This window comes from Electrophorus electricus, chromosome 3 (genome assembly GCF_041902795.1).
Source record: "Electrophorus electricus isolate QZ-2024a chromosome 3, ASM4190279v1, whole genome shotgun sequence".
Lineage (NCBI taxonomy): Eukaryota > Metazoa > Chordata > Actinopteri > Gymnotiformes > Gymnotidae > Electrophorus > Electrophorus electricus.
Genome location: NC_137499.1, coordinates 7,690,994 through 7,703,792, shown reverse-complemented (window position 1 = coordinate 7,703,792; position 12,799 = coordinate 7,690,994). Strand labels below are relative to the sequence as shown.

At 40.5% G+C, this 12,799-nt stretch overlaps 1 protein-coding gene across 1 annotated transcript in view; it reads left to right on the top strand.

Annotated features, from left to right (window-relative positions):
* The window catches only part of LOC113578130 (protein kinase C-binding protein NELL1), a 163,314-nt gene that overhangs the window by 58,718 nt on the left and 91,797 nt on the right, over positions 1-12,799 (top strand). The window contains exons 5-9 of the mRNA XM_035527909.2: positions 2,863-2,959; positions 7,687-7,759; positions 8,569-8,651; positions 11,869-12,003; positions 12,353-12,455. Of these exons, the coding sequence (XP_035383802.1) occupies positions 2,863-2,959; positions 7,687-7,759; positions 8,569-8,651; positions 11,869-12,003; positions 12,353-12,455 (491 nt within the window). The remainder of the gene's footprint in view (positions 1-2,862; positions 2,960-7,686; positions 7,760-8,568; positions 8,652-11,868; positions 12,004-12,352; positions 12,456-12,799) is intronic.

Sequence of the window (12,799 nt, the reverse complement as noted above, 5' to 3'; positions counted from 1 at the left end):
GGGAGTCGGTTGTGTGGAAATGGTTTGGTTTCCAGAGGGATGACAACCAACAGAAAAGTGTTGTGCCAAGTATGTGGTAAAAAGATTGCAACTAAAGGTAGCAGCACAATGAATTTATTTCACCATCTTAAACTACATCATCCACTGCACTTTGCTGAGTCAAGGAAATACCATGAAGAGGAACAGACAGGTAATACAGCATGCTCTTTTTGTCTTACAAATATACAATGATACCAGGAACCAAAGTCATTGTTGACCAGTTGATAAGGAAAAGCTGGATATCCTAATCTAAGTTTAAAAGATGAAAGTTACCTACATACAAACTATAAGCATTATTCTAAGCGCGCTTTCAACTTAGACTTCCTTAAGGTTGCTTTAGTTCTCAAAAACTGAGAGATTGTATGCTGACACTTTGTTCCTTCAGCTTCAGGATGATAAATGGTATAATAAATAGTTAGTTTGGAAGTTCTTTGGATTGCTGTATGTGGCAACATGGACAAGCGTACGCGAGGCAGAGAGATGGCCCAGCAGAACCACTGGGTAATTAAGCTTGGTTGCACCTGTGTTTGGTTAACAGCAGCCAACTTATCTGCTTCTTATAACACTTCTGTCAGTAGGTAGCTGGAACTAGCAAGAGAGAGTCAGTGCATACCGAACCTTGCTGGATGAAAAGGTACTGAGGGGGGGAAAGGCAATGAAAAGCGAACACGAGTTTAAAACCCAGTGTGGAACTGCTTCCTCGTTTATTTTTCTGTTGTTCAGCATAACCTATAATAAATTGAACTCGTTATGCTACTCCAGCTTCCTGCATCCTTTCCCCACTCCTCAGCCCAGAGTAATTACCAGACTATTCTACTGGAATTTCTCGACAGAAAGCGCGAAACACAAGCTTGTGAATTCATAAACTACTACAAAAGTTACAAGCCTGATGACATCTTCCAACACCACTGGCTGTGAATGTGAGGTACTAAGTGGCAGTGCCACCTCGGTTTTAAAACTACAGTTTTTCTGTAAGTGGTTCCATTAAATTGTCAGGATCTTACAGTACCTTACCCTACCTAATGGTTATCCAGCTAACTTGTCCAATCACTACTGTTCAGTAACACATAGAAAACAAGCAGAAATGAGTGCAACTTACATCCAGATATACCATATTTACCAGTATGCTGTAAATATAATACAATATTTATATTGATACTCCTGACATGCCCTATAGTATCATGTATTCTACAATATAGTAGGCTTAAGATATTTTAGACAGACATCATATAAAGGTTTATACTATGGACAAGTATATGGTTTTCAACATGTGTGACGTAGTATTACTACTATTACTGTTGATGATACTTCTACTAATACTAATAATACAAATAATGCTTTATTTATATAATGCCTTTCACAAAGCTCTTGATTGCTATATAGAGACATAGAACTCCATGTTACATTTGCATATCATGGTAGTGAACAGCCTTTTTAGCAGGTGCAGTTGAAGATGTTATCCTGAGCTTGCCAAAAACATCTTTTGAATTTCTTTTTCTTTTATATTCAGTTTCACACTTATCACTAATTAGCTTCCTGTCTTTAAGAAGATAAGCACATTAGAGAAAATAAGCTGCAGTGCTCCACACTCGAGCAAATATCACTGGACTCTGCAGTGCTTGTTATAGATGAAGTAAAGAATCCTTCCTCTGTAGCCATATCGATCCACTGCTGATGAACACAGGCAATTGGTTTGAAGCTGCTTTACGGTCAGCATCTCAAATGAGCTCTTAATGGACCACAGTTCATAGAATCCTATGTGAATGCCGCTAGTGCAATTGCATTAGCATGCTAATGGATGCCTGTCTCAGTGACACTGCAAGGAAGCTGTGAGCACATGCTGTCGTGCTGATGAGGAGCCATAGGAATCTGGACTATTAGGGACCCAACAAACCCCCATTAAACACAGAACTAAGGAACAGGATATTCCCATTTATGCAAATTTTGCTGTTGCTGATTTTGAAACCCAGTCACACCTCCAGGCAAACCCATTCTACTGTAACATAACTTCAAATAAAGTACCAATATACACTGTCATTAGAATGCATTGCACATCACAGTACAAAGTCAGTGGCTGACAGTCTGAATATGTTCAACCCACATAAGAACAAAGCCAAATGGAGAGCAAAATGCACCTCCTTCCCCTTTGGTTAACCAGCTGAACCGATTCACACATTATAGCTTGACCTGATTAACCCTCCCCAAATCTGTCTGTTTGAAAGATGCCTTTCCACTCTCTGTTTCTGTTAGAGGGCATACTGAAGGACTCACTGAACTGTAGGGCCAGGAGCTGACAGGTGAAAAGCTCTGTGGATTCTGGAGTTTGATAATGCCAGACCTGCTTTGTATTATATGTATTGGGGATTTTTGTAGTCAGCATGAGAAGCTATCAATATCCCCACCCTCAGCCCCGCTCTTTCTCTGTCTCTCTCATGCATGACAGTCATACCCAGAGAGAAAAGAGCTCCTCAGCTCTGGGTCCCATTTTAGCTTAGAGGAGAAGAGAAAATTGATGCATACACACACGCGCTGCTCTCACGATTGGATTTGTTCAATATAATTTATACTTATTGGATCACTGTTTCTGCCAGGTCTTGGATCTTAAGGTTTTGAAGTCTGAGTCCTACATCCCCAGGTCACTGTGCACCTAAACATGTTCACCACCCTGCTCAAAAGCTTTTGTTGAAGGGATTTCATTGATTGTCGACAGTTGTGTTTTGCTGTTTAAAAAATGGAGGGGTGTGTGTGCAATTTGTGAGGGATGGAATTGTAAATATAACATTGTTAACCGTGTGTGTGTGTGTGTGTGTCTTTGATTGGCAGGATATATGAGAGGGTGATAGACTCTCCTCAAATGGATTTGACGGCAGGCAGTGGAATATGGCTTGGCCAGCACAGCCACAGACATGGCCTCTTCAAGGTAAAACACTTCCTCTCTCACTTAGTTGCATTTGGAGACAACTCATTAAGTGTAGTAAGCATTTCTGAACCTTGTGAAGTAGGTAGTTTATTTATTTCCATCTTTATCTCTGATAAGTTTCAAGACATCCTGTGTACGATGTAACAAAACCTTAAACTGGTGTTTTGTTGCCCGTTTGGTCTTCTGCACTTTAAAAAAGCTGTTTTGTTTGGGGCTCCTTAAGAACATTCACACTAATTTTTCTGTAACGCTGGAGATTTTTCTGTAACGCTGGAGGTTTTAGGCAGGATGCTGGGACGAGTTGCGTGAAACACAAGCATACGTTTATTTAACATACAACACTCAAACACGCACACTAACGCAGTCAAAAGCCAACAACACAAACGCGTAAACGACAGACCTTTATACATATGATAATGACACAATGAGGAGCAGGTGTGAGACACAAGGAGGGCCTGGCCACATTGACGAACACACACACAAGGAGACGTTTGGGGGGGGGAAGGGGCCGTACTGTGACAAAGCTGTGTAAAGGTGTGTAACAATTCTGCGTAAAAACCCTCACTGTGTTCATGTAGGTAGTTAAAATGTTCATGGTATGTTGCACTATTTTTGGTGGTCTAATTAGCTATCTGGAGCCTTTAGACTGATAAAATTCAGAATTCTCAGAACCTGAGCTTAAACAGCCATAAGCCTAGTTACAGTGGTGTAGTGACCCAGATTTGACAGCAGAAAAGGTTAAAAAGAGCAGGCTTGTGTGACAAGGCTAGTCGTGTAACAGCATGAGAACACACTATGTAACCTTGGAGAGTAAAAAAGTGTGATTTAAAGAGATCACGTCTAGCTAACCTCATAAGTCTCATAAAGGCAGATTTGTAGAAATTCTCTCAAGCAAAGGTATATGAAAAGCTAAAAACTGTCAAAATAAGGCAGTCTAATTAAATTCCTGTTCTACAATAATTTCTGCAAATTACTTTAGATTGTGGTGTTTTGGTTGCAGCTAGTGTGCCTATGGAAGTGCCCATCCTATGACTACACTCACCAGTCACTTTATTAGAACTACTTTTATTAGTTATATCTCTCTTATAGGCACATTATATAGGTATGGACCACAGCTCATCAGACGCCCATTCACAGTTTGTCAGTCACCCTAATCATAGCTTCTCACCACAGGGCCACTGTATGCCAGACATTTGGGTAGCAGACCATTCTCAGCATAGCAGTAGCATTGACATGGCTGTGGTTATTGGACCGATATGAAGGTCTCAGAAACATCAGTGTTGTTTTTACACTGTGTCGTTGCTGTCTGCTGAATATGTATGCATGGAAGGCCACCTTAACGTAGCAGTGACAGTCCTGTGGTCAGAAACCAATCATTGTTGAAGAACTGAAGAATGGCTAACTTAGATTTTTTAGATTTAGTTCTAAGATTTCTGTCTTAGAACTGAGGTGAAAATGTAAGAGTACCAAATCCTTCACTTAAAATATGCTGGTAATAATTAAAATGGAACAAAGCTTAACACAAACCACAAAAATTTGCGTACTACTAGAGAAAGCAAAGCAGAATGCCACTACATACGGTAAAGTATTGAGCTTGAAATAAGATCTGACACAGTAAAATATATCCTTAAGATTTAAATGTGATTCTGTTTAAATTCGAACTCTGTTTAAAGTGAACTCTCAACATTAGCTGGCAGTATTAGTACTGCTGTTTATAAGCATGTTAATCTCTTCAGTGCTGCTGTTTGAAATGAGGACTGTAATGAATTGCTGAGTGTCTTAGTGTTTAATACATTACAAGTACATTGGGAGCCCATACATTGGGAGTCTTTGTATGGGGAAAGATGATTTGACAGTGTGTCATACTCTCTGGTGGTGGCCAGGTCCAGTAAGAAATAAGAATTTTTGTAGGTGAGAAGAAAGGGTGGATGTGCTTTAGCTACAGTCTCATCAGCTGTGGATCATGTCACTGTGCCTACTGTTTGTTATTCATCTTTCACTTTCTTCTTTTATCTATCTGCCTCCCCCATTCCCTCAGCTCTTCTTACCCTGATTTCTCTCACCCTTCTCCATTGTCTTGCATTGTTCTGTCAGTTCTTTCTTTTTTGGTATGTAAGGATGGTCTCTTCATTGCCTCTCATACATTTTTCATTTTTCATACGGGAAGATTCTGTAGAGCACAGAATCTTTGGTTGACCTTCAACCATATCATTAGATTGATAGCCTGAAGAATATCCTGTTGTGGTCATGAAGCTAAAGTGTTATGATGGTCCATCATAATGGGTAATAATGCAGTAATAATGCAGTAATAAAAATGACTCAGCAGGAAGCAGGACTTTATAATGGAAATCAAAAAAATACATGCAGCTGCCAAATTAAAAAGCTACATTGCATTCCTGTTGAATTTAGGTCCTATTTATTGGTTTTGAATTATAGGGGTATTATTCGTGTGACACATTTTATCATGACCATGTTATGGCTCTAACTAACCATATAGTTTATATTATATAACCATATACTGCCCCCAGTCTAGGGCACATAGGCTGCTGATTGGCATTCTCCCAAGAACAGCGGAAAAAACCCTTCATCCCCTGTATGCTTGTTTACACTACGGAGGCCTAAGAAATAATGTTCTTATCTTATAATTTTTTTAAACAAATCTTTCTCATTTATTAAACGTTATGCCATTGTGAGTCTCTTGCAGCATGGCATAAATTCCTGCTGCATCACTGCCATAAAAGAATCTTAAAGGTTCTATAAAGGGCACGCTCACGCGCACACACACAGAGAACAGCCTTTAGATCATAAATGATGTGCACACACAGAAACCCTTATCTCTACATCCCCTCTCAGTGCAGCATTGCTTTTTGTAACACATGTAAGGTTCCACAGGATACGGTTTTTCCTCACCTTTGGAGTCAGTGTTTCATAGCAAACAAAGGTTTGGTATCTGATCTTTATAATATATTGATTTTCAGAGGTAGCCAATAAGGCTGCAGATACTGTGGTTTGGCGTTGCTTGGTCAGCAAGTAGGGCAGAACAGTTTCTCCAGAAACATTTTCAGGCATTAATACCCCTGAGTCACCTGACATGCATTATTCCCGTCCCTCTGTCGACCTTCCTGATGTCTTACCAGTATGTGATTCTGCTGTTTTGACTCTGCCTTCCTGTCTTGTTTGGCTCATTCTGGGCCTGCCTGTCTGCTGTAATTCTTTCTGGACCTTGCTGACATGAAACACGATCATAGTCCCTTTACCTTCAACATCTTGCACTGTGTAGTGAACAATATCTCTGTGCAAATTAGCAGACTAACCAGCAGGATACCACATACTATCAATCAAATTTTACTGATTTTGCACAATTATAACCTATCAATCTCTTGTTTCTATTTATTATGATGCATTTATTTACAAACTGCTGTCCAGTTTTGCCCTGGGGTAGATTGGCTTCCTGTGAGTCTCACTCCTCCCAAGCTTTCTCCCTTGTACCACCTTGAGAGTTTTTTTCTTGTCTCTGCTCTTTCAGGGTCTAGACCTGGCTCTAGTAAAGCTGTTTTCCTTACATATAATATATACATACATTTTATTTGTATAAAATATTAATTGAAATGAGTCTTATGCTGTCCATTTGAGTCCATATAAGCAATCCCTATACACAAGGTGGGTTGATGAATATAGGAGCTCCCCTTTATCAGGAGCCAAATGACAGATGCTGGGTTATAGTTGTGACTGTATTCTTAGTTTACTCATGTTTCATCCTTAAAAAAAAGAGATTTCTAACCTATTACTCGTAAAATTATTCATACAGTCACCATATGATGGAACCTATGTCACTGCTACTGCAGTATTCATAAGTGCAATTTATACTTGCATCCCTGAGTGCTGAGTTATATAAGAGAGCTGTATGAACCATCTGACTTGAGCTGTCTGTGGTTAATTAGCTTTCAAAACCACAAAGAATCAGTAATAAAAAATTGGCACACTTGTAAAGTATATTTCAGGGCAACAGATGTAAAAGGCAGGCAAATGACAGTACAGATGCACACACAGATTCGTGGACTCACTTCATTAACCTCTTATAGTATCCAGTATCATGCTTTGAGAAAATTAAAGGGGCCCAAGCAAGCCTAGCTCTTCACTTATCGCTCATCTTTTATGAAGCACATATTGCACGCCACAGGGTAATAATCAATATGAAGAAGTGTCTAATATGTTCCCTTCTGGCCTGTAATTGAGGTGGTCTATGCAGGAGAGCAGAGTGCACAGTGGGCGTCTGTGCACTGCTGCCTTGGACAGGTCTCCTAAACAATGGAAAGAATGCCTAGCCATGAGTACCATGGGGCCGAGAATATGACAGCGGTAAGATTTCGCTCTATAGGAAACATACTCCCCCTCCTCCTGAGCTGAAAAGGCAAGGGCTAAATGTGCAAAAGCAGCTATTTGTTCACCAGGACTGATCAGTACCCTCCTGAAGTTTCAGTCTCCACCTTTTTTCCATCACCTCTGTGGGAAGTGCTCTTGTCCATGAGATGTTACCATTGGCCATGCGTGATGTTTGGCCTTGTGTGGCCTGTGAGAAGTAGCTTGAAAGGTGTGGTAATTTAAATGAGTTGATTTATCTAACAAAGGTAGCACTTTTGTCAAAGAAAAAGCTGTGCAGAGCGTTTATAGGAATTTTTCCAGTTGAGCACTATCCTCATAATTTCTCTCCACCTATCTATTTGCAGGGTATCATGCAAGATGTCAGATTTGTTTTTGCTCCAAATGGTTACATCTTGCAGTGTCCCAACCTCAATCGCAGTAAGTGAAATTCAATTTTGTTAATTACAAGCCTGTATTTTACTTCTATGTGTAACTCACCCTTACACTTAATGGGACTTTTAATGGGAATTCACTCATTGTTACCACATCATAATTGAGCTCTTACAACAAAAAAAACTATACATGTACATTTCCAAATTCTACAAAATGAAAACAAGAATATAAAGCATTATTGCAAGTTTTATTTTGAAATGGCCACATGAAATAAGTCTAAAAGCAAATTTAGCATTTTAATGTAATTTAATGTAAAAGTTATACAAAATCCAAAACTAAACTTATTGGTTCCACCAAAAGGGGAACTGGCTGATATATATTGTTTTTTGTTGCAAGGGCTCAATTATCACTGTGAACAGCTTCAGGCATACAAATCAGTTCTTGAATTCAAATGAGGTGATGTGTGTTTCAAATAAATTGATTTCTGATATCTAAATCCAAAAGCAGCACCAATTGTTGACATTTTCTCTATAACCACAATGGTTCTAGTCCCATAAGGAGTGAGGTGAACTAAGTCTACATACCAAGCTTTCACATATTAAGTTAAAAGGCAATGGAATCAGTGTGGTTCTACAGGGGGCCTCAGGGACTTTAAATGTGTGCACTGCAAAAGCCTGCTGCTGCCAGTTTGCTGTAAATAGAGCAGGGCATTTTCTCTAGGTGGTTATGTTTTCAACCAAGTGGAGTGACAACTTATGCTGAGTGCCCTGACCCTAGTCACTAATCATGCCTCTCTCATGGCCTTCCTCTTTCCTATTTTCTTTGCTCTGTAATACTGCCTTTGCTCCATTGAGCTTGCCCAACATGCAGTGACTTCCTCAGCCTTGTACAAGGGATCATGGACCTTCAGGAGCTTTTGGCTAAGATGACATTAAAGGTAAGCTCTCTCTCTCTCTCTCTCTCTCTCTCTCTCTCTCTCCCTCTCTCTTTCACCCCCTCTTCCTCACTTTATGCCCACACAAACACACCTATCACCTTCACACCCCCAGACCCTCTCCAACCAGCCTACGCTGGTTTGTCAGTACTCAGGCACACTGCCGTCATTAGGGAGGCATGGAGTGTGATCTAGAGAGTGGTGCAGGTGCACAGGGCACCTCTCGGCGTCCCCTTCCATCCTGCTCTGCAGGGAACTCCTCACCTTGCTGACATTTCCGCTGAAAATGCATCAGCCTGTGAAAACGTCCTCAAATGAAGAACATTACCCAACCGCTGCTCAAAACCTATCTCCCATTTTAATGAGCCAGACCTTGTTCCCTCAGCAGCAGAATATGAAGCTCCTGGGAGACGGAGGCACATGCCATCACGTGCCATGTACAGGTCTTTATATCTGAAGACGGCCTGGTGGCATAGTGGCCGAATAACTGTGCCCTTTCCTTGGTCTTGGCTGAGAGAGTCGCACTGGTGGGCCAAGAGCTGCAGGACTGTGCATGAATTTACCGCGCTTAGGAAGCCGGAGGGGGGATGGCTGGGATAGTAGAGCTCCCCACACCTCACTGCTTTTGCTGGCTTCAGGCCACCTTAACAGAGGTCAGGCAGTGACATTTCATGTTTCATGTTTCTGTTTCATAACAGAGATTTGTACTAACTCACTGTCTGATAAAAAGTATTTGAATAATTTTATAATGAAATAATAGTTTTATTGTCAGTGAATGCAAAGTACTTTAGAATACAAAAAAGATAAGAAATAGAAGAGAAAAATAGAAATAAATATAAAGCAGAGAAAAAAATAAATAGTAAAGTTATATACATTAATATCTTTATAAAAAATACAAAACAAGGAAAAGTGGTGTTGATTTAAAAATTATGCTAACAGTCCCCCTTTTGACTGAACCGCAGACCTTGTGCATTTCAGCAGTTTTATTTTAATTTATGAGGTCAAATTATGGTACCTGTGGAGCACAATGGCTTGTCTGCTGCAAATAAGGCATGCGTGTAGGTACTGTTAAGCTGCATTATAGGCCTAAAAGGATGACAACATTTCTCTTTTAAAAGCTACAACTGATGAGTGGAAATCTGAGCAAATCCACAAAGAATGCTTATAAAGGTGATGAATGATGTCCTTGCCCACCAAAGTGCTGTCTCCACACTTGTTATTTGTCTTATTTATGATGTGAGAGTACCTTCAGGAAGCTGGTGGTGTATATTATGAGAAGTTTATTGGGAGGTAATTATAGATGGTTTGTTGATGCTTTGTGGATGTCTGAAGTTGGGTGAAATAAATGTATGGTTCCTTCAGTGAGTCTCAGAAATTGTTTGCAGTGCTATAGAACATATTGAAAGGCAACACGCTGCAAAGGCTGTAGAACATATTGAAAGGCAGACCAAGTAAGCCCTAAATTGAATTACAGCTTTGTTCCTCAAAAAATATTTAAAGCTAAAAAAAAAAGTCCCCCGGCACTCAGGCAAGGTGTCCCATTTATTTCTATCTAGCCAAATGAGTCATTCAACATTTTTTCACTTGAAAATATATTTCCTGCTAACCTTTGAGCTGTTTCAGAAGCAATTTTTAAAAAGCACAGTAGCACTGGATTCTTAAAATATAATGGAGATATACAACCCCTTTTTTGGGTCATTTGCAAATATGTGCAGCATCTGGCAAATTGCACTCAATATTTAAATATTCATGGAACGGGGACCCATATGATGACCACACTTGTGTGCATGTGGCTGCCTGCACAGGTATTGAATTGGTATTAATGATTGTCCACAGCAGTGTAAACACAGTGTGGTTGTTGAAGACGAATAGGGTGTAAGTGGTCAATTTTATGGTCAACATGTTAATTTAGTAGTTATTATTTAAGATTTCTAACACTACATTTTAATTCATAATGATAGAATTGTCCATCACAATAGGCCTCATATGACCCCAGTGACGGAGGTGATATTGTGCTTGAGTTAACCAGTTGTACTAAACTAAAATACAGGAGCCACAGTCATTGTGATCAGGACTAAAATTATTAAAAGAACTCTTGGCTAGGAGATGACACTGACTACAAATTGCAAGGACCTGGCTGTAATTTTGTGTGTGTGCGCGTGTGCATGTATCCATGTACATATTGAAAGTTTATATTGAGATGAATTTTTCAGTCTAATAATGCACATTCTAGTTGAAGTTATCATTATATTTCAAAATGTCTCCTCATGGTCTTTCACTTTCTTAGGACTTAATCCCGGCTCATGTACCTCTGCAGTCGCTTGAGGTCAGAGGCATCAGTGAATGAAAAATCAGACAGCCTCGACATCTTTCTCCTTCTGTGTCCAAGATATCAATCTTTTGCCCCAAAGATTGGTATTCAGCAGTCATGCTAGTATCTCCCAGGACCAAGGAAACAATATTATCTCAGGGAGTTCTATAACCTTGAGCTTTGTGGAGGTCAACAACATTGTCATGTTCAGCGTAGAGGAAGCGTACCTCTGTTAGACCTTTTCCTGTGATCAATAAAAACACTTTGATAGCATGGAAAGCTCTCATCTATTGCTTTTAGGCTGCAGATGGCACAGCAACTTGAAAGGAGCAGTTTACTTGAAAACCAATCATTTAATACAGATTTCTTTCCCATGAAGAAAGTGTGAGGGGCAGCACCGAATTAGGAGTCGTGTGACTCAGTAGTTTAACACAAAGAAGCTAAAGCTTCCAGTAGCCAGTTGTACACCTTCCACATTTTTAATTCCCTTTTTTCCAAGCCACACAGGACTGAGCTATGAGACTCTGCAGCTACAAAGGAGCTTGTGAATGTGAAATTCCTCCCACTGTTTGGTGGAGTGCTCCTTTAAGAGTACACCAGTTATCAGTGATTGATGTATATGGGGAAAGGTTCATTTATAGCAGGTGCTGTCCCACTCTGTTCCCAGGTTACAGCAAAGCCAGTGGGGGAAGGAGGTGCAGTAAGTGCCTGATCACCTCAGTGTCAGGCCTAAATACCCTTATCCATATTAACATAATAAAGCTTGAGGCAATGCATAATGAGAGGAACTTCAATCTTCAGTCTTTGTTTTGAAGCAGGCTGCTAAGGACCATTTTTCGTGTGTCTGTGTGTCTGGCTGTATGTTTTGGTGTGTGCCTATGTGTGTTTCTGGGTGCGTGTGGGTGGCAGTTGAACTATGCTGAGTCCAGGCTGAGTCAGTTGGAAGGTTGTCACTGTGAGAGGACCTGCAGTGTGAATGATGTGGTGTATCGAGATAAAGAGCTCTGGACCGAGCCAGAGAACTGCAGGACCTGTGCCTGCATGGTAAGGAGAAACATCCACCCTTTTCCCAATAGCTTTCCCAGTCTGGAGAAATACATCTCCATAAATGCATAATCAGTCCAGTGTATTCTCTAGGGGTCAATAAATAAAGTTAATATTCAGCATAAAATAATGTAAAACACAGAAGTGATTCATGTAAATCAGTACAGAATAAACAGGACCTAAATGATTGAAACTGGACTCAAATTTATTTTTAAAGTTAATTTTAAGGTAATTGTCCTGTGTTTTCCTGGATACTTACACATTTACATAATACATTTCTGTAATTGAACATGTAGTGTTATTAATGGTCTGCATCTTGCTTGTGCCCACTTCCACTCTTGGCTTGCAGAACGGCATTGTAGAGTGCCGGAGAATCTTCTGTCCCCCTGCGAACTGCTCCGAGGACCAGCTCCCAGTGCATATAGATGGAACGTGTTGTAAGATGTGCCGACGTAAGTGCAAAATAACCACGACCACACTGCCCACCACCCAAGCCCCCCGGGTGGCTACCACCACCGCCCAGTTTCTCCCGCTAGCCGTAAGCAGTCAGGGGAGATACAGCAGTACAGCATTCTCTGTCAGAGGCATGTAATTGCTTAAAGCTTTGATGAAGTGTAATCAATTCAACTCCATTAGTGGAGTGGAAGAGCTGGGTGCTGTGCTCCTGATCAAGGTTTCTTTACTTTTGTTGCCCAGTGGCCCGTATCTTCAATGTTGGCCTGCTCTGAACAGGTGTTGAGTTTGATGAGGCTGCTCCATCCCCAGGGTCCTGCAGGGTTAGGGGCTGGGCTCATCT